Raw genomic sequence first — 21758 nt, 5'->3', positions numbered from 1 at the left:
CGGAGCGGCTCAGGGCGGAGCGGCGCGGGGAGGAGCGGAGCGGCGCGGGGAGGAGCGGAGCGGCGCGGGGAGGAGCGGCGCGGGGAGGAGCGGAGCGGCGGGGGGCGGCGCGGGGAGGAGCGGCGCGGCGGGGGACGGCGCGGGGGCGGCGGGGGGCGGAGCGGCGCGGGGCGCGCTGGGCCCGTGGTGCGGCCCGGCCGTTGTGGCGGCGGCTGCCGGGGAGCGCTGGGGCCGCTCCGCCCCGCGCAGGTACCGGGCCGTGGGACGGGGGCCGGGGCCCGTCGGGAGAGCGCCGGGGCCCGGGGGGAGGCGATGCATCGGCCCCGGCCCGGGGCGGGCTCGGTGCCCCGCAGCGGGCGGGCAGGAATCGGCCGAAGCGGCGTGCGGGGAAACAAAGCGTTGTCGGGCCTTGCCAGCCGGAGCTGGGCTCGCTCCGGTGGGGACGGGCAGTGACAGATATTCCAGATATTTGGGCGGTTGTAAGGAAATAAGGCTGCGATTTCTTTTTTTTTGGGGGGTGTGTGTGTGTGTGTGTGTAAGTATTGGCGTCTGTTCGTACAGGGATGTAGCGAGACGGAGGCTCACGGGAGTGAGGCACAAATTCCTCTCAGCCCCCTAAAGGCTTTTTTTTTTTTTTTTTTTTTTTTTTAAATCCAATCGAGCTGCAATTTTGTTTGGGTTGTTTTTTGGGGTTTTTTTTAACAGTTGATAGGATCTGTCTCGTTGTGGAAGATCTCAAAGGTTTAGCCTTTGATGGAAATTAAGATTATCTGTAGCAGGTGCAGTTTTGTAAATCCTGCTTATCTCAATGCTTGCTTTCTTTTCTGTGCACTTGTGATCATTTTTGCTCATATATGCAGATTTTCTTTTTATAGGGGAAAATAAGGAGGAGCTTTGCAGGCTTTGTTAATGATAGGAAGAAGAGAAAATTCAGTTTTGTAATGTAGAATTTGTTTCCCAAAACATAGTGACACCGAATTAGTCGTGATGTTGTTTTCCCTTCAAGGTCTTGGAAGTACATGGGAGAATAATGTTATTATTCTTTGCAGCTTAGATAACATGAAGATGGAGGACTATGAAATATTCTGTAGGAAGCACCTTTCCAGAATCCAAGAAGAGGTAGTAAAAGGAGAAACCTCTTTGACTGTTCAGCACAAAAACATCTCCCTCATTCAATTCTATAGAGTCCCTGTGCTTTCTCCTCTGGTAAGGCCTTTTTTATCCCTTTTCCTCCCTGGTGTGCTAACTGTGCTATTGGCACTGGCTTTGATGTGCACATGTAATGATTCTGCTGAAGGTGTCTGTGTGAGCTGTCATCTGACCTGCTGCTTAGTGTATTCTAAGCATTCCTAGCCTTAATCTTACAAAGTAAGGGGGTAAAAGGTACTTTTTCCCCCCCACACTGACTTGCATTTCCTTTAATTTTTAAAAAGTTAGCTTCCTAAGGGGAGCACAAATGGTTTTCAATAATGTTACTGCTGGGCTTAACTTCATGTAAAATCATATTGACATTTCAAATATTGAACATGTGAGTTAGTTTAAAGGTGTAAAAGAATGCAAATAGGAAATACCAAAATAGTTAAAAAGCTTCTAAGTAATTTTTTTTGCATGTGTTTGCATCTTCCTCTAATGTATTCCACAGGCTCATCAATTATGTTAAGTCATTCTGTGCTAATGGGAACAGAGCTAAGCTGAAGATTGTTGGTAGTTCCTGTAATACTGCAGCTGACTTCCTTGTTTCAGTGATGGGAAGAAATGGGAGAGAGTGTCTAACAACAGTGTCCAAAAATCATGATACAGATATAAATTGCAGATATATTGTCATATTCTTCATTTACAAATGCATGGATATTGTAAGAGTTTTTAGGAGAAATGTAATGTTTATGGAAATTTTTATGAATGGTATTTTAAATTCGTGTTCATTTGCATGTGTTCCAAGAAGGCATTTTATGCATCTTCCCTTAAAAAAAGGTATGATTGGTTGAAAAGAAGCTGGAATTTAATGTGCACAGTCTCAGGTGATTGCTGTTTTTCTAATTGTTTTGTTCTGTTGCTTTTCTTTCGAATGTATTTCTGTAATTCTGTACTGAAATTTGCATTTAGTGATATAAACCATGTTTCTTACACTCCGTTTTGCAGCTTAGCCTTGAAAAGAAAAAGGAAATACAGCAATATAAGAAGAAAGCACTGGACCTAGAGACCAGGAAACGGGAGTCCCGGAAAAAAGCTTTATTGAATCGTGTTCAGGAGATTGTAGAAAATGTCCAGGTAGTGTTAGTCCAAAGCTGCCTCATAGATTTACAGAAAATCACTGCTTATAGACATTTTGAGGAATTGTTGAGGTTTAAGTATTGCCCAATACAAACATGAAATTAATAGCAGCTAACTCTCCAGAACCAGCATTTGCTACTATTTCATGCTATGTGTCCTGATAATTGATGATTTAGTGATACTTATTGTAGTGCGTGGGATTTCCTTTTCACTGCTTGTTTTGCTATATGCAAAAGACACTTTTGTAAGTGTGTTGGAAATAACTGGATTGTTAAAACAAATGAACAACTCCCCTGAGTTATTTGCAAGCTTATAGTTTAATCAGAAAATAATCTATATTCAACCTTATGACTACAGATTTCAAATTACCTTCACAACAACTTGAAATTCTGTTGTGTTCTTCACAATTTTACTTCAAATACTTTGTTTCCTTTGCTGTTTCAATGATGAATTTAGTAGAGGTTTAAATTTAAAAGGCTATTAAATACATCTAATCAAGGAGTTATTATAGGTCTTTGGAACAGTTGTAATACAGCCTTTAAATTAAACTGTTGCTTAAACAAGTGCAGTTAACACTGAGTTTGTTGAGTTACCAAGGTGGCAAAGAACTCTTACTAGTGTGTATTGTTTACTGAATGTATGTGGCAACAGTCAGCTGGCTTGGGGTTTGACCAGCAGACCAGGAAAGTATGTTCAATACAAACATAATTTAAGGGGTTTTTTTTCCAAATGTGTCCTTTTGATAACTGAAATGCAGCACACAGGATAATTAGAGTGTGAAAATCCTTTTAAACAAATGCTGTCTGGAAGTAACATGTAATTTTCACTTAAATAAAGCTGTTTTTTTCAATTTTTTTTTTAAGTTCAAGTGAAGTTTGCAGGAATCTGAGATTCTGGGATTTCACTGAAGATATGACATTTTTAAAAATTTTAATTTGCAGATGAAGAAAGGACCTACCACGAGTGATGTGAACACTCTGGAGGCTGAGAGTTCTTGCCCTGATTTGGATTCAAAGGCTTTGACTGACTTCACAGCTCTATCAGATACCAATTCAACACGTTCTCCTGAAAGGCACGGTTCCATGGACCTGGAAAAGACACCAGAACGTAGACCATCAGATACTGCAGGGCAAATGACATCAAATATGACGGAAGTAGTTAAAGCAGCAGAAGAAAAGGTTTCCTCCAAGCCAAGTGAGAGTCGCTTGTCGAAAGACGCTCCTTGTCCGAGGGCTGCGTCTCCTGACAAGGGGTGTAACAAGCTCCCGTCTCACGCTCTGCAAAAGCAGGAGGGACGAGTCGGGTCTCCGTCGGATGAGGATGTCCAGGATCCGTGTGTCATGAGTCTCCAGAACCTGATCAAGAAGTCCAGGGAATACATAGAGAAAGAGCAGAGCAAGCGTGCCTCAAAAAGCAGTTCCAAGAGGAGTACGAGTGAGAGTCATTCGGATAAAGAAAATGACGCTGTTAAAACAACTGACTCTGTGAAAGAGAGAGCGAAGTTTACAGGCAGAAGTTGCTCTGTTCAGACGTTTGATAAACCCAGTCTTAATAAATCAAATACCCTTCTCCAAGGTGCCTCTACTCATACAAATAACACAAGTATGTCCGCTTTATCCAGTTTTTCTAAAGTAGACATACCTGTGAGAGTTGGAACACCCCCTTTGGTGGATTCCGATTCAGATGAGGAATTGAAAAAGAATTGTGTGTTTGAGCGTGACAGCAGCATTGTCAGGAGCCTCACAGGCTCTTATGCCAAATTGCCAAGCCCAGAGCCAAGCATGAGCCCTAAAATGCACCGACGGCGCCCAAGGCCTTTATCCATGGGACACATCATTATAAACAACCCTGTGAATGCTTACGAGCTAAGTCCTAAAGGCAAGGGTAGAGCAATGGATTTGATCATGCAAGATATTGCAGATAAAAACAACGTGTCTGAATCGGTGCCAAAGTTCATGGTGGACTTCACTACAGTTTGCCCTGGCAGAATTCCTGGTGTCAGCAGGAATTCTTCAGGCCCCTGTGATGGGTTGGGGGTTGGCAAACCAAATCGCCATTCCTTCGGGCTCTTTGAGAGCAGAGGAACGGTGTCGGCTACGGTGGAAGGTCACGTGGTGGTGGACAGCAGAGGGCCACATAAAGTAGAGACCAGTACTGGTATGGTGCCTCCAAAAGTGAATGAGCCCTTTGCCATCAGCCAGTCTACAGTGACACAGAAGATCCTGGCTGTGAATGAAATGAAACCAGCTACTTTGCCAGAGAACACTAAATGTAATTCTCCAGTGGAACTCAATAAATCTTATGACGTAGAAAGTCCATCTCCACTACTAATGCAGAGCAAGAATGTGCGACAGCAGATGGATAATACCCCAAGTGTTGCCTCAGCAAATGAGCAGTTTCCAGAAAATTTTGGAAAGGTAAAACGTAGACTTGATTTGGACACCGACAACTGCCAAAAAGAAAATGGTTCCTGCGTTCTAAGAGTTGGAATGGAAGAACAAGAGAACCAGTGGTTGCAAGAACAGAAATATCCTGTGGGATCAGTTTACATTACCAAGAACGCAGTCCTTGAAAATATGGCGAAAGGTAAAAGATTTCCTGTACTCAAGGCTTACTTCTCAGTTTATAAATCTTTTAGAAAAAACTCCAGTGATCATTAGTCATTGGTGTTCCTAAGGATGTATGGCTGTCAAAAGGCTAAAATTTTATGGCACATAAATTTTTTTCAGTAGCCTCAGTTCTCTAATTTGACATCACAAATACTGATTTCCTGTTTGAATCTAGAAGTTGGAATTTAGTTTTACTAAGAAAATTGGCTTATGCCACGAGCTCTAAATAGGACTACTAAAAGAAAAGATAGTCCATGTAAATTAAAAAAACCCAAAAACATATAGGTATTTTCTTCAAATTCAAGACTATGTTACTTCTGCTTGTGTCTCTACCAAATTAGGCTGAAGTGGCATAAATAATGTTAATTCACTCTAGCAAGTGTAAAATTCTTAGAACTGTATTTTGCATGTCCCTATTTTAGTATACATAATGGGAACTTGATATCAAGGAAACTTGGTATCAAAGACATCTTTTTTACTTTTTACTGATGATGCAAATTATATCTGATAAAGGGTATATGTCTCTGGCAAAGATCATATAGAAAGTATTCAATATTTGATTCTTTGTGATGTATTTTCTCAGAAGATATTTTAAAAACTAAAATGTTGGCCTTTGAAGAAATGAGAAAGAGACTTGAAGAACAGCATGCACAACAACTGTCGATTCTGATAGCTGAACAAGAGAGAGAACAGGAGAAATTGCAGAAGGTAATGTCAACAGGAAAAATTAAAAGCAAATGTTGTGTGTTACATGGAAGTTTGTCAGGAAGCAGTTGGGTTTAAATGTATATTCTGTTGCTTTGCAGAATTAGAAAAATAGTCTCACAGTTGAATCTTCCTTTTGTAGGAACTGGAAGAGCAGGAGAGACAGTTGAAAGGAAAGAAGGTTACTACAACGGAAATAGAAATTTCCAAAGTGAATATTAACAGTAGGATGGAGTTGGAGTGGAGGAAAAAAAGTGAAAGTGGCTTGCTGGAAAGTGTGCAGTCTCAGCTGGAGACAGTCCATAACACAAACTCCACCAGCATTGGTAAAACTGGGAGGGAAGAATATAGATTAAGTGTTGTGATGTATTTTGTTCTACAGTGCTTGACTGGACCTGCTGCCCCACTGTGTGGATAAGTGCAGTGTTCCTGCCCTGGGACGGCTCAGGGTACACAGACAGCTGCTGCCCTCAGCTGGGGACAGCATTTGTGAAACAAAGACTGTTGCATCTTTGTGTCACTGGCATTTAGCACAGGTTCAGCCATCCTCAAACTGTTCCATGTACTGCATTTGTTATGTAACTGTTTTAGGGCACATCCAAGGAAAACAAGCTAAGAATAACCTCCTTTGATCAAGGATGAGGATGTGGATTTGCATCATGTCCCAGAAGGATTATCCTTGTGCCATGTAGCTGCACAGCACTGGGCCAGGTGGTCACATTTGTGTAGAAGGTTTAGAGGGGCTCTTCCAAGGCATCTTAACTACCAGGCAGAACAGCTGTAGCTGATGGAACACCTCTCACCTGTTCCAGAACATCATGAAATGTTTTGTTCTGTCTTCTGTTTAGCAAATTTTGCATGGAAATCACTCAGAAATATTCAGCTTGCTTCTTGCCTATAACTGACCTTGTAGACAAAGCTGGGATGCCCGAGCTGAGTGCATACACAGACACAGGCAGTGCTTCACTGGCAGAAGCGTGTGTTGAACTGTGTGTTCTGCTCTGCCTGCAGGTTTTGCTCATACAACACCCAACACCTTTGCTTCAACAAGTGAAACTTCATTCTATCTCTGGGGACCCTCAGGTAGTGGAGTTATAAAAACCTCAGTATGCAGGCCAAGTAATAGGATCAAAACTAGGTGGACTCAGGTAAGGGAAAAAAAGATTTATTCTTATCTTAAAAGGCCCTCATGTTTTTGTAAGGCACTGGTGACTTTATAAGAGCTGTGCAGTAATAAATCTTACAGGAGATTTTAGTATCCCTTCCTATGTCAACTTCGATTACATGAGAGAACTGTATAGATTATTATTCGTATATGCAAAATAATAATATAGCAATATATTGCTTCTGCTAGATTATGGTGGGTACTTTTGGCCCAGTCAAAGTTTGTTTTTTATTTGAAAACTTGTGTCACTTGATGGATGTTATTTGATAAATAATTCATAATTCTTGCTTTTTAAATCAAAAGTTTAGAAAAATGTGTTGGTTTTTTTTATAAGGTTTTCAGTCCAGAGATACAAATGAAGTTCGACAAGATCACTGCAGTGGCAAAGGGATTTCTTACTCGTAGACTCCTGCAGACAGAAAAACTGAAACATCTTAAGCAAACTGTAAAAGTAAGATCAGCTTTTTTGCAATAGGCAGCTTCTTCTCCTATTTATTTTTGTTCCTGACTTCCATTGACATTCCTGCATTTTCTGCTCTCAGAAGATTTTGGGGCTGTTACATGAACATGTTTGAGTGTTGCATTGCTTAGTGTCATAAGGTCCAAATCAAACAAATAATCTGTCCTCTGTGTACTGTTTGTAATGATTGCTTTGTTATTAAGGGTTATGCCTGGTGCTTACTCTTATTTTCCTGTCTTTCCCAGGATACTCTGGAATTCATAAAAAATTTTCAGTCTGAAGCCCCACTGAAAAGAGGAAGTGTGTCAGCACAAGATGCATCCCTTCATGAAAGAGTAATGGCTCAGGTGATACAATTTAAACCTTTTTTTTGTCTTTTCTAGCTATTCTGCTTTTGTAATATAAATACATAAAACCTTGAGAGTGGCTTTGTTTAGAGTTAAACATTTAAAGAAGAGAAGATTCCATTTTTTTGCTTGACACAAAATTATTTGATTTCAAAATTATCAAGTGTTTTGTTTAGATTGAAAGTGAAAAGTGCTTGATAATCAAAACCATGGACAGGTAAACTTGGTTGCATATTTTATTAACATTTTAATTACTCTTTCCAGCTGCGAGCTGCTCTGTTTGACATCCATGACATCTTTTTCACAATGGAGGCATCGGAGAGAATGAATATTCTGCGTCACGACCGTGAAGTTCGTAAAGAGAAGATGCTCAGGCAAATGGTGTGTTACATTCCAGGGAGCGTAAACTGCTTCAAGACTTTAAGTACTGAATCGTTTTGCATTTAAGAGATTCTTCCTCACTCTGTGCAATGTTTCTTAAATCTAAATTTTTAGTTATGCTTTTGTAGATAACTCTTCAGTATCTTCTTTTTTTTTTTTTTAGGATAAAGTAAAGAGCCCAAGAGAGCGAGTGACACTTTCAACAGCTACGCAGAAATCTCTGGACAGGAAAAAGTACATGAAGTATGTGCAGCTCTCCCTTGGGTGGGGAGGGATGCTGGGAGGGGTCCAAGAGGAGGAGTAGAAGGCACAGGAAATAATGATGGGAAGTTTATAGAATAACTGTTTCTTTGCAAACTGACATCTGTGCTAGGAAGAATGAGTAAAAAGCTTTCCAGCTGTGTGGTGTCTTGCTAATTGTATTTTGCTCTTACTTTTAAGAGGCTTCTTGTTTGTGCGGAGAAAAATGTTTATTCTAACTTGTGCATTTTTGCTGTAATGCAGTGGTGGATTCTTAGTTTATGGTTGATTTTGCCAATTAAAAAGTGCTCCAAGTGATTTTATCTATCTAAAGTGCCTAGCAATAGAGATAGATACTTGATAGAGGATCTCTGTCAAGGTTTTTTTGGGGAATGGTAGAAGGCATTATCCTGCAACACAGTGGACTGAGCAGTTGTTGCACTTGCTCCTGAGTAAAGAAGTGATAATCTGTAGGACTGCCCTGGCAGTATTACATGTAGATGTAGTTCCTCTTCTAGGCTTTCTCTGAGTGTTTCTGTTCAAGACCTGGATGATAATTTGCTAATTGAAATATGTTTCAATACTTTTGTTTCTCTAGGGCTTCAGAAATGGGAATACCAAGTAAAAAAATAATCATCAAACAAAAACCTCCTGAAAACCGGTGGGTGATGGTTACTTGTATTAGGATGCTTTCGAGAAACTGTCTTATAATGATAGATTCTGTGATCTGTGTTGTTGGTTTGCCATCGATCAGCTCAATTCCTGCTACTATTATCATGAAAATCAGTGAAATCTGATTTACCATGGCCCGAGAAAAGGGTGTATTAGCTCATTAGAAGTTAGGAAAGATACGTTTTCTTTAGAGTCAGTTCTGAAATTTTATCTTCAAAAGTTATTTATTTATGGCTTTAAGTCTTGGTGCTCAGGTTCAACGTTTTTCTCCGAGATGCACGGTTAAGCTTCACTTTGGCACTACTACTCTTCCCAATACCTTTTACTTTGCAGTGCAGTTATTGATAATGCTTATCTTTAGGAAGCTGTCAGAAAAGAAGTGGCTTTCTGTTGTGAAGAAAGTTTTGTTCCTTGATTGTGTTATTGTTTGCTTAGATCACAGAAATTACAGTGTTCAGTACATGTTGTTCAGGCAGACGAGCTGCTCTCTTATGAGGCCTGTCTGCACCTTTTTCTTGTATTTAAAGCCAGATACCTGGCATCCCTTAAAAACAGGTTTTATCCCATGTTTACCCACAAGCTTTGAAGACATACTGTCTATTCATACAGTTCAGCCTTCAAGGACTACTGTAAGCAGTTCAGTTCTTTTTCCTGTGTGTTCTCATCAATAACTGGCAACCCAAGGCACTGTTGAGGGAGATCTATCTGTGCTTTTTTGTTTCTTTGTTTTAAATAGTGGAAGTAGTAATCCTCTTCTGGAATTTTAATTCCAGCCCCTTTGCCTACATGTCATTTGCCTTACCAAACCTGTTAGCCTTTCTGAAATTCATTATGTGAAACACAATTCCAAATTCAGTATTTCTGAGAGATTTTTAATTTTAAAGGGAAAAAGCACTAATAAAAGTCTGTGTTTTAACAGCATACTTCAGCCAAACCAAGGACAGAATGCCCCGGTTCATAGACTGCTTTGCAGACAAGGGTAAGAGCACAGCATGTTTCTAGCCTAAAGGTGAAAGTAAATGCAAAGTGCAAGAACAGTGATTACTGAATAATATTTACACATAATGGTACAGCTATTCTTCAGAGTAAAAATAATTGTTTCTCTCAGTATTTTGAGAGAGTGATGAAGCTTTGTTTTACCTTATGCTGCAGGAAAATATTTATTGTTGTCATCCTCTTGTGTATTGTCTTCATTTACACTGTTCCAACATTTCTATTTGTAACATTCATTCCATGAAGCTTTGCTTCCAGTTAATGAAATATGTGTATTTTTATATGTAGACTGTAATGCCATGGTATCTAAACTAAAGCAGTTTCTTGAATATAGTTTTTCAATCTGTTCATGGGGAGATGTTATCCTACTTAATGTATCTATGTAAGCCATAATAGTATCAATAGGAACTGTACAGGTGCTCAGGAAGAGGCTCTGTGGGACACGGTAAAAATGTTTTCATGCCAAATACATTTTGATAGTGTCTATAGTTTTGTATACAGCCTTTCAACTTTGTTGCAAGTGACTTATTAACTCTTTTATATTTAATTAGAACCCCTAAGACCTCAGTGAATGGGGTTGAGCAAAATAGAAAGAAGGCCTCAGAGAGCAGAGTGTCTAACAAGGCTGTTTCAGGTGTGTAGAAAATTGGTGCTTGGATCTTACAGTAAATAAGTTACTAGTACCTAGAAAAAATGAATTGGCAATATATTGTTTTCCTTTCCTTGTGCACCTGCTTTGCTATGCCTTAGGTCTAACCTATCTCTTCAAACAAACCTGTGCTGGTACCTGAACCATCCACTTTCAAATTCTATAAACACAGTATATAGAATGTGCTGCACAGCTCATTTGCTTTCACTCACCAGATGCCCAGTCATAAAAAAGATTGCCAGATATATTCACTGGAACTGTTGAGAAATTGATAGTAGACAAAATAGACTTGGATTAGAATTTCCATGTCATTTGATTCTTAGTTCTGTACACACATCTTCAGCATGGAGCGTACTGAAAGGATGGGAGGGACAGTTTCAGACTCCTCAGCAGGTGTTCACTCATCATACAGTCCTAAAATTATATATATATATTCCTGTAGCATCTCACAGCATGTTTGGGTCTTAATGACCCAAGTTTAAAAGTGGAGTATTTCTGTGCTTCCATACAGAGATGACTGGTTGGTTACCTTTTATTTAAAACATTTGATAATAGTGCTGAACCTCTAATAAATGACTATGAATGGTGTTACACAATTTCTGGTTTTTTAATTAGATTTTAAATTTCTTAAGTGGCAAACTTAAATTTATCAAAAGGTAAAGTAGTTTATAGGCTTTAAAACTATTTAGCATCTGAATTACACTTTCTTCTCAAAGGAGAGTTCCACAAGTCGAGTATAAAAATTGGGAATTTTGGGGCTTAATAAGGGAAATGTGTAATGTAGTAGGATTTCAATTGTTTTCCATAATGTTTTCAATAATCTGTATGTATTAAGGATGAAACCTTTCCTGTAAGGCAAGTGCTTATTTTTTGCTGCCCCAGAGCAATGCTGGGAGTGAGTATCTGCAAGTTTGAATGCAGTGTGTTTTAGTGTTTAAATGTGATTTTTCCCAGATGCTACTTCGTGAAGTCAAGAGAAGTGAACAGAAGAATGTATAGTAAGGCAGTATGCATAAACATAGATAACACTTCAGTATGAGAGGGGAAAAAAAAGGCAGGTGGTGAGATCACAACCAGAGTGTGTTCATTTATTTTTCTGTTGTCAGTTCTCCTGGCAGTGCTGTCATCACCAAAGTAGAACAAGGCAGTTGTTTGGTTGGACTCAGTGACACTACAGAAAAATTAGCAAAGATAATAAGTAATCTCCCTGAAATATAAAGCAGAAAATAAAGTAAATAATACAATTTTAGCAACTAGAAGTAGCCATTAAGACAAATGTTCATCTGCACGTTTGCTATTGACTAGTAAATGAGTGTGCTGAAGAACAGGGACAGCAGAACAATCAAAACCTCTACCAGATACAGTATTACAGAGGTTGTAAAAGAGTAGCAGTGTTAGGGTGGTGTCACACGTCAGGTTTGGCACTGATTGGAGGTTTGGATGCCATCCCCAAACTCATGTAATTCACGCTGAGCTCATAATGAGCCACAGTGGTGTTTACATTGTGTCTGGCATCAGGCATCCAGTGAAGCATTCTGTCTCACTCTTCTGTGTTGGCAGTGTGTGCTGTTCTTCTAAGGAAGTCCCTGGGTTTATCTTAGTCATAATTACCAAAGTTGTGACAGGTCATACTTGCAATGAAGAAAATCCTTTGGGATATATCTCCAAACTTCTTTTTGCCTTGTTGCTGTTTGTCAAATATCTGGAAAGTCATTGGATGCCTTCTGTAGTGGCCTTCAGGCAGATGTGGCTAACCAGTTGTATGCTGGTTAGTTCTGGTTGCTCAGTGTAACCTCATTTAGAGCGTGGACATCACACATGTTCCTGTGGTGCAATACCAACACTTCATGTGCTCCTTCAGAAATAGGTTAGACTTCTTGTACTAAATGAAGAGAAATGCATTCTGCAGTTATTACTTGGGGAACACTTGGCATGGAAGAAACAATCTGCAGAATTTTGCAATAATGAAAAAACTCACTTTGAATATTTTATATACGGCTAAAATGTGAATAGTGAAAAGTCAGGTGGTATGGTAAATAGTGTTGATCAGGTTGCTCCTACAACAAGACCTATTCATCTGCTCTGCCCAGTTTCCTTTTCTGTGGAAGAGAAACACAGGGCACAAGGCACACAGAATATCTGGGTGGTGGCAGCACTTGGCCAAGCCAAGGGCACATCTTGCCCCTGTGAGATGGTGGGGGCTGTGGGGTGTATTGGCTGTCAGGCCAGCACTTCAGGAAGCCTTAGGCCTGCTGTGTGTGAGTAGCAGGTCTGTCCTTTGTCCCAGGAGAGAGGCCTCGTGTGATTGCCCCTTGCCACTGGAAAAGGATGAGTGATAATTGTTCTCAGAACTGTCACTGCTTTTATGCAAATTTGCCTTCTGCAATTCCTTAGTCTAGATTGCTGTGGGATTTTTGCACACCCATATGCTATTGTAATACCCTATTACGTGTGTGAGATTTTTATATGGCTTTGAGAGCACTTGGGCTGAGTTAAGGGGTGGTGTTAATCACTAATAAAGCACCATGTCAGCTGGTTGTCTGTCCTACGAGATCCCAGGTGAGCTGAAGAGCACAGCACAGGGGAGTGCTGGGCCAGTGAGAATGTTCTGTGTAGTGGGAGCCTGTTGAGATGTGAGGGCTCTGGGCATTCCCGAAGCTGCTTTGGCCTGTGCTGAGTGTAGCCCTCAGACACCTGTAAGTAACCACTGCAGCTCTGGCCCAGAGTAACTGAAGAGCCTAAAAAGGACTGGCGTGCACTCTGTCCCATTCGTTTACTTGCCTGGTAGTCATTCCTCTTCCATGGCTGTCTTCCATTCCCACTGCTCTGCACCCTGTGGTATGGTTTTCACTGCTTTGTGTGAATGTTTGCTCACACTGCTGCACTTTCTTGGTAACTGCTTGAACCTAAAGAATGCTGAGTTGTGCTACTTTTTAGCAGCCTGCAGTGCTGAACCCTCCCTACTGGAAGATACTTGTGCTATGCATAGATAGTATAATACAGATTTTTAAATATAAGTATGTATATACTTGTTCCCTGTGGAAAGACTTATTTATTTGTTTATTTTTTTTTTACTTAAGCATCCTTCCTTTTATAAGGGCTCTGCCTGATGACATTATTCACACTGCACTTCTAATTCTGGTTGTCTTATATTGACATATGGGAGCCTACAGCTGTCTCTTGTTTTAATTAATGTGACAAAAAGAAAGAGTTATCTTAAGTATTCAACTTGTATAATATTTTTTAATTGATAATTTGTTTAAAAGTAATACATGGCATAGTTAAACTTATCAGCCATTTAATCTCTGTCTTGGTTATGCAATACTTCTTTTAAAAAAATTGTGAATTGTGGTTGTAGTTGTTTTAGAGTAGCAGAAAAGAAGATAGGATAGTTATCAAATAAGGCAATACTATAAAATGTCATTACTTTCAAACCTATAGGTAGTTTTCATAAGGTTTTTGGGGTGTAACATTATGAAAACTGTCATTTTAAAAGTAGTCACTGAATGCCTAATACTGCTTTACAGAAATTGTCCTAATTTTTTTCAGCTATTTTTGTTGGACAATCCTGTTTCAAAAACTAGTACTATTAATTGTAAAATGGTAATGTTTCTACTTATTTTTAGGAGCATATGCAGGAAGAACCCAAAGAAAGAAGCCAAATGTTGTGACAATTTAAGAAGACAGCACTCACTGGGATAAAATGGCTGTGTTTTAATGATGGCATTCTCAGCACTGATTTTTAATATTGCATCTTCTTTACATATATGTATATTTAGACATTATAAAACCACTTTGTCATTTTCAGATGACACATGACCACAATCATATTGAAGTAATACGCTTTGAAACTCTCATACTTGTGGGAAAATTGCATGTTAGAACTTGTGTACAGACCAGTATTAATATATAAAAGATTCCTAATCTTGTTTATTTAAAGACTACCACAGGGCAACATGAAGGTAATTTGTGACTTTTTCACACTTTCTAATTCTAGTGTCTGACATATGCTTCTTGCATTACTTAAACTGCAATTTCTGTGTATGAGTGCCACCATAAGTAAGTCATAGGTATGTATTTAGTTTCATACCATAAAGTGAAAGCAGCTAAATGTGAAAAAAAACCCCCAAACTTAATTTAAGCAAAAGTGAGTTTTCATGTCAGTGAATTTGTCAGCAGCCGTTCTGAATGTACTTTCTGTGGGAATGAGATTGGCTCAATTTCAGTACTGAAGGCCTTGTACCCAATGTTTTGCATTTCTGCTGAGCTGGGCAGACATGGTCCAGATTCACTGCTGGGCTGATGGACATACTTACACTGACTAAACCAAAACTGTGCATTCATATGTGTGCTAGATCAAAGCACTCTACTGAAACAGTCCTGGCTTTTTGTTTCCCTGCCGTCTACTGCGTTTTCTTATAGAAACAACATTTGTCCAATATGGAGACAGGTATGTTCTACAAAAACATCAGAAGGTAAGCTTTTAACTGTTTTACCACTTCAGACTTAAATAGTAATTTCAGTCTGTAATAGTAATTCAGGTATGTTACATTTAATTGATGCCAGCTGCAGTTTTTCTGAGCAGTTTATCTTCTGCTGTGACCTAACAGGCGCTTGTACTGAAGTCATGATTTCTGCAGGTGGGGGGAATCCTTTCCAGATCGCAACACTTTCATATTTATGAATATCTAACATTAAAAGATCATGGTCATATTTTACCTTAGTCTTCCAACTGATGGATATTATCCATCAATTTGAGGAGAGGATGATTCTCCACCTTCTTTTAATGAACTTAAGTCATGATAGTGAGAAAGTTCTAGAGAGAAAAGCTTGGCTGTATAGTCTTAGCAGTAGAGAACTGACTGCCAGAATGTAAATTAGGTTATATTTTGTTACTTTCCCAGTGTCAATACAATACAACACACTAACTTTGGAGGCTTTGTAATGTGTTGAAATGAATGTAAGAGAAAAAAGACTAACTGAAAATTTAATTGTGGTAAATAGCATGAAAGGGGAACATTAGTAATGGGATGAGGACAATACCTTCAGGGGCAGTGATGAGTGGATTGGCTTGACTGTTTCACCAGCCTGTGGCTTTCATCTGCCACCAAGTCTGTCCTCTGCAGCTTGTGATGTTCAGAACAGAAGTGTTACACCATGCACTAAGTTACCCACATTTCGTGCTTGGAAAATGGCAAAAACAGTGCCCAAGCACTTTGAAGAATGGCACTGCTTGGTTTGCTTGAAAGCCTGGGGCCAGGGGGCTCCCCTCATGGTGTAAATATAAGAGTTTACACCAGTGGAGGACCTGCCTCCTTCATACAAATGCTGTGGTGCTTTAAAATCTCAGCTGTAATACAGAAAACGCCCGAGGCAAGCTTCCTGCTCGCCCTGTGGTGGGCATCAAAGCTGTGTTTTAGTTTGCAGCTTTCCTTAGGAGTGAAAAACATCTCAAGAGGGGAAGAATTTACAGTGGCAAGAGTAACCTGTGTCACAGATGTCACAGATGACAAAAGGTGCTGTTGATACAGCAGCACTAAAGATTGATGTTTCTGATGGATGTTTTATGTGCTGTATTTATTATTAGCATAGGCAATATGTTGATGCACAGATAGGTTTAGTGTGTTAGTAGAAGTGAATGTTTCCCTTCTCTTAGGGTTTCACATCTAAACCTCTTGTTCTTCAAGCATGTTTCCAGTGTGTAATAAAGCATTATAGCACAAGGGTTTGGTTTTTTTTTTTTTTAACTTTCATGAGGCCTTTCTCTTGACAAGTGCCAGAATTTGGTTTTGTACTTGCTGTTTTGTATTTATACATATTTATCTTTTTATTTTGTGTGGAATTGTGATACCATTACAAAAGTCTATTTATTTTTGTACTTTGTTTCATTCTCACCAGTCTCGCTTTTTACTTGAAGCATTCTGCACAATAAACTCTAAATCTTTCCCAAGCGCTGCCTTCCCGTGCTCTGTGCGCAGCTTTGCGCGCCGCTCCGCCCTCAGGCTCTTCCCGCGCTGCCGGCGGAAGGCGCTGTCATGTGACGGGGCGCAAGATGGCCGCGTTCCCCTGGTGAGGCGGCGGGGCAGCGGGAGCCGGCTGTGCCCCCCGTGAGGGGCCGGCGGCGGGCTCTGGGGGGCTGCGGGTGCCCGCGGCTGGGCCAGGGCTGCCGTCATGCTCGGCGACCTTCGCCCAGCCGGGCGGCTGAGGCGGGGGCGGCCCCGGATGTGCCAGAGGGGAAACTGCGGGGCCTCTCCGCCAGCGGGGCTGGGGACCAGTCGGCCTGGGGGGGGGGCTGGGACCCCGCGAGTGGCGGGGGCAGCCGGGGCGCTGGGTGCCGCGGCTCCGCTGCCGTGGGACCGCAGCCCGGCGCTGCTGTCTGGGAAAGCTGAGGGTACAGATCGCATTCATAACAGCCTGCCTTTACACGGAGCTACGCGGGTGTCGGGCCGGCGGCACGGCTCTGCTGAGCGACGGAGCCGGAGCTGTGAGCCGGGCGGGTCGCGACGGCCTCCCGTTATTTCCCCCGGTGTGTTGTCGTGCCCGCCTCGCGGCTCGCCGGTGGAGATGAAGCTCTCTGTGTGTTTACTAGCACAGTTTAGCCTCTGTTAGTTATCTTTCACAGGCTCTTTAGAAGTAGACAGGGGCTACAGACAGAGGCAGAGTCAGCTTCTAAGCAACGTGCGTTTACAGAAAAATGTGTACGTCTGAGGGAACTGCACTGTGTAGGACATGGAATTACTCAGTCTAGTATTGTGTTTGGTAAAGGAAGGATAAAAGAGGCACTCTTTCTCTAACAGACAAAAGCAGTAGCAAAATAGAGCAAAACAAAGCAGAGCAGTAGAGATGCTGAAAATTTGATTTTTATGTAGTACAGCAGTGAGGTAACAGGCTAATAAACAGGTCTGGTAACATTGATGCAGAAGTGGCCACGGGGAAATAAGTAGAGATTTACCTAATAAGATGTTTCCATCATGTTGTTCTCTAATGTGGAAGATACTTTCATGCTATGGGGTTTATCAGAACCCTAGCTATTTTTAAGTGGTATTGATGATAAAAAAGTGTTTTGCAGATTAATTGTCTGCATAGTGATCAGTCTGCATATGAGGGAAAAAATAGCATTTGTTGGTGCTGAGGAGTTCTATTTACCTACTGTTCAAATGAAGCAAATTTTAAAAATTTGAACAGATTTGTAAAAAAAAATTGTCAAGTTTATAAAATAATTTAAATCTTAGGGCTACAATGCATTTTTATAATAGCTATATGTAAATATCTAGAGAAATTGGGTTTTTTTTGAAATGCTTAATACTCAGATAATGATAGGTACAGTCACTATGGGATGTGCCTCGTTGTATTAACAATACCAATATGTGTCTAGTGTTGTAAAGGGACTCTCTTCCATTTTACATGCCTGGCTCCTTTGTGCTCCCTGTAAGCTTTTTGCAGTGCTTGCTTTAGGATAAGCACTGGCTCTGGGAGGGTGCTCTGTGCCTGGAAGCAGTCCCAGGAAAAAAGATTTTACCAGGAGGAGAGAAAAAGGTTGGTAGGCTGGCAGGTGTCGAAGGTGCAGAGTGGTGGCAGTTATGGTGGTGCTCATGTGTGAAAAACCCACTGTTAAAAGAGCACCTGAAGCAGGGGTGTAATCATGCAGGATGTACGGGCAATGAAGCCCCAGCTTGGCCAGAGTCTTATTTTTATTTCCTCTCAAAAGTTGGCTGCACTGCTGTAGCCAAGAAAGGAATGCTTAATCTCCTTTCCCTGGAGAGTAAGCAGAACATAATGCCAGAGCAAACTTGATCTTGTCTTCTGCATTAGCTCTGTTACAAGCTGTCTTATCACTTGAATAGCCACATTGTAAATGTGCTTTTTAAAGTTTTATTTTCAGGGTTTACAGCTCCTGTTCACTCCCACGTGTATTATTGCCATGTGCACTTGCCCAGTGTGCTTACACTAATTAGAGTGCAGTTGATTTCGGCCTTGGGCTGGTGTGCTGAGAGAGCTGTCAGCAACCAAAGAAAAGTTATAATTGTGTAGCCAGAAAGAGTTTGAAAGACTTTTCACCCAGATTCTGATTAACCCGTGATGCAAATGAGCAAGAAGAGTCATTGAACAATGGGACAAAAGCAAAAAGAAAAGGAACTGGAGATTAAGAAACACAAGAAAACAAATAAGGATGTGAATTTCACTGGAGTCTTTCTCTTGCTCTGCTCTATCTCATTAGATGTCAGAAGTTTCTCCTTGGAGTGTCACAACCATAAATTATCTAATCCATAGTTCTTTCTTTATTAAGGAAACTTGGATTTTTTGAGTACAGGGTATCTGTAGAAGAGCTGGCTGCTTAGCACTCCTGAAAATCCTCCAAATGAGTTATGTCTTTCAGTAGGAATGGAATTATTTGAAAGTTTGGGTTAATGTGGGAAGGATGTGTGTTATGTGAGGGAAGTGCTGTTTGCTTTTGTTAGGAGTTTGATTAAAGAATTTTTTGTGTATCCCCTGATTTTACTTATTCAGCTGAGGCAGTAGTGTGTGCTATGAACATTCTCAGGACCTTGAATGAAACAGAAAAGAACAATTAGCTGCTCTGTGTGTTTCAAAGGCTAAAAAAGAGTACAACTAAATGGCTGAAAGTAAAATTTCTCCAGTTTTAGTTTTACGTTATCTCAGTAGAGAGAAATTTGGATCTTTATGTTTGCTTATTTTTCAATATGCTTTTTTTTGTAAATAAGCATCTGTATAGATGTAGGATATGCTTCTCTCTTAGCACGTGGTTATTGATATGCTTATATACTTTCCCCTATTGCTTTTTAAGGCATGCAAGATCAAGAAACTATGTGTCAGAATCTGAAGTGTGCAAACTGGAATCTATGCCCTTGGATTTTGGTGATTACCATCCACTGAAACCCATTACAGTGAGTTATTTTGTGCTTTTGGAAGATAAATCCGAATTCAAACTGGTTGTGTTCCTCCTTTTACATTTAATTTTTAAAATTAAAAGGCTTTGAGGTTGCTGGTGGTACTTGTGAAGTTGCTTTCTGTGTTAGTGGCCTGTTCTAGAGGCATCAAGGTTTATTCTGTTTGCCCTTTACAGAAGTTTGCTGGTGCTGGTATGTGTCAGAAACAGTCTCCACAGCACCTCCAGCTTGTGGGTTTTCTTGGTTGCATTAAATGCTGAATAATGGATAAATTTAACATCAAATTGTTGCATTACAAATAACCTGCATGATTGCTTGATGTAGGATTTGGTTTGGGGTTAACTTCCAGTCAGCTGTGTACTTTAAAACATTTATCATTTCTTTATGTATGAGGCTTTTAAAGATGTACAAAAAAATCCAGCTTCAAAGAGATGAGTTATCCACTAATGAAAGATAAATGGGCAGCAGCTTCTGTTCAGGAAGGTCAGTAGGAAGATAAGACAGTGGCCTTAGGTGTGGATTTGATGCTCCAGTCTTGAGTGTCATACGAGGAAAGTAAAGATGAAACTGGCAGAGGAAATTAAATAGCAAGGAAGAGTTTGGAGGACAGGGACAAACCTAATAAAATAGAGGAGGGGTACTAGAAAGAAATTCAGAGTAGTTGTTCTTACAGTTTTGTAAACCTAGAATTGGAAGGGAAAAAAAACTAGTGGAAATGCTACTGAAGAGTGAGTGCCTCCAGATACAGGGAAAAGGGGGGGCTTCAGTTTAAATGCTGGTGCTCACTCTAAAGAGTTTGTTTGATGTCTCCTTGCTTTCATTGCAACAGCACAATTTGTGTAGCATGTATTTTGATGATCTATTAAAGAAAAGTGAGGGAAGAGAAAACCTTTTTGTTTAATAGTTCTGAACTTTTTCTTAAGGTTACCGAATCCAAGACCAAGAAGATGAACCGGAAAGGAAGTACTTCTTCTACCTCCTCTTCCTCCTCTAGTTCTATGATGGACCCACTGAGCAGTGTGTTGGATGGCACCGATCCCCTGTCATTGTTTGCAGCAGCTGCAGAGCCTGTGACTGCTGCTCCTCCCATGGTAACACTGGGGGCAGTTATCTCAACTAAGTAAAATAAAACCAACACCAAACCAAAACCACAAAGCCAACCCTGCATAAAATGTATTGTCTCACCAGTTAAGAGGTTAATATAGGAAATATACTGGATTAATAGAATATTCTTTTTTATTTACCTACTTTTATCTGGTTTATGTTGGCATATTTATTTAAATATGGATTTTTTTTGATATTGTGACTTATGAAAGGATCATCTGACCCTTGAAACATTAAGTTGACATTTATCAGCCTTCTCTTCTTTTTCCAGATCTGTATTTAACTTTTGCACTTGTACTCCTGTCATAGGATGGTGCACGAAGGAAACGGGATAAAGATGAGAGCTCAGCAGTAGGAAGTGACTTTGAACCATGGTCAAGCAAACGTGGTGAAATCCTTGCTAGATACACAACAACAGAGAAGCTTTCTATTGTAAGTGGTGGCTTCCACCCTTTTTTTAAATTTGTACTAGACCTTTAATGGATTTTGGATGTTGCTATTTTATAATTCTTTCATGGGTAAATACTGCTTCTCTAAATTTCAGTTTTAATGTTGTAGCAAACTGAATCACAAGCTGTCACTTATAAAGATTGTTTTAGAGCTGAGTCCAAGTTTTTTGATATTTAGAAGCCATCACTTTGTCTTTTTGTGACAATGCAAATAACTTCTGGTCTTGCATCTATTAAATAATTAGAGAGTTAATTAGCAATGTAATTACCCTATGCATTCTTGGAATGCTAGTGAGTACATGTTTTCTGAAAGTCTGCTTTTTCTGCTTCCTCACAGAATCTGTACATGGGATCTGAAAAAGGTGAGCCCTTTCTTTAACAGTAACAGAGTTTGCTTGAGGCAGGGTGCAGTGACAGGTTTATGGTCAAGAATAGTTGAAATGTGTTTTCCTGCCTCCCCCGTTCTGGCATCATGGTTCTTGCTTTTTGGTGGATAAGACATCTGGATTTTACTTAAAATAATTATTGAAAATAAGCCACCCAACCACCTTGGTTTTTATTCCTGTGGGCTAATGAATTTGTGATTATTTCACTGCACTGACTTCCACTGTAGCTTAAAACTTTTTTACATTTAAACTGAGCAATGATATTTTGAGAATCATGTTTATCAGCTCTTCTACTAACTGGAAGGAAAGCAAACAAGTCCTTTGGGAACTTGTTCACTTATTCTCTTTACATGAAAGTGAAATGATTTCAACTGTATGCTGGGTGTTCAGAAGAGAACCAAATGTTAAATATTTGATC

At 40.2% G+C, this 21758-nt stretch overlaps 2 protein-coding genes across 4 annotated transcripts in view; both read left to right on the top strand.

The window, feature by feature from the left end:
- The first annotated feature begins 157 nt into the window (after nucleotides 1–157).
- CCP110 (centriolar coiled-coil protein 110) lies at nucleotides 158–16442 on the top strand. Of its 3 annotated transcripts, XM_069030388.1 has the most exons (15): nucleotides 158–249; nucleotides 1050–1206; nucleotides 2140–2268; nucleotides 3213–4857; nucleotides 5464–5588; nucleotides 5728–5911; nucleotides 6597–6733; nucleotides 7085–7201; nucleotides 7456–7557; nucleotides 7822–7938; nucleotides 8102–8181; nucleotides 8777–8839; nucleotides 9770–9829; nucleotides 10395–10477; nucleotides 14119–16442. In XM_069030388.1, exons 2-15 carry the CDS (start codon nucleotides 1060–1062, stop codon nucleotides 14169–14171), a joined length of 3042 nt encoding a protein of 1013 aa, XP_068886489.1. In that variant the 5' UTR covers nucleotides 158–249; nucleotides 1050–1059; the 3' UTR covers nucleotides 14172–16442. The 3 variants fall into 3 exon arrangements, with proteins under 3 accessions (XP_068886489.1, XP_068886487.1, XP_068886488.1); XM_069030386.1 differs by lacking the exon at nucleotides 158–249 and having other exon boundaries at nucleotides 322–1206; nucleotides 5467–5588; XM_069030387.1 differs by lacking the exons at nucleotides 158–249; nucleotides 10395–10477 and having other exon boundaries at nucleotides 323–1206.
- Nucleotides 16443–16463: 21 nt separating this feature from the next.
- Nucleotides 16464–21758, top strand: part of VPS35L (VPS35 endosomal protein sorting factor like) — a 46680-nt gene continuing 41385 nt past the window's right edge. The window contains exons 1-5 of the mRNA XM_069030389.1: nucleotides 16464–16561; nucleotides 19299–19398; nucleotides 20325–20492; nucleotides 20815–20937; nucleotides 21292–21316. Coding sequence (XP_068886490.1) covers nucleotides 16545–16561; nucleotides 19299–19398; nucleotides 20325–20492; nucleotides 20815–20937; nucleotides 21292–21316 — 433 coding nt within the window. The 5' untranslated portion in view covers nucleotides 16464–16544. The remainder of the gene's footprint in view (nucleotides 16562–19298; nucleotides 19399–20324; nucleotides 20493–20814; nucleotides 20938–21291; nucleotides 21317–21758) is intronic.

The sequence above is a fragment of the Aphelocoma coerulescens genome, chromosome 14 (assembly GCF_041296385.1).
Source record: "Aphelocoma coerulescens isolate FSJ_1873_10779 chromosome 14, UR_Acoe_1.0, whole genome shotgun sequence".
In the NCBI taxonomy this organism is placed as follows: domain Eukaryota; kingdom Metazoa; phylum Chordata; class Aves; order Passeriformes; family Corvidae; genus Aphelocoma; species Aphelocoma coerulescens.
This window is presented reverse-complemented; position numbering and strand designations above follow the sequence as displayed.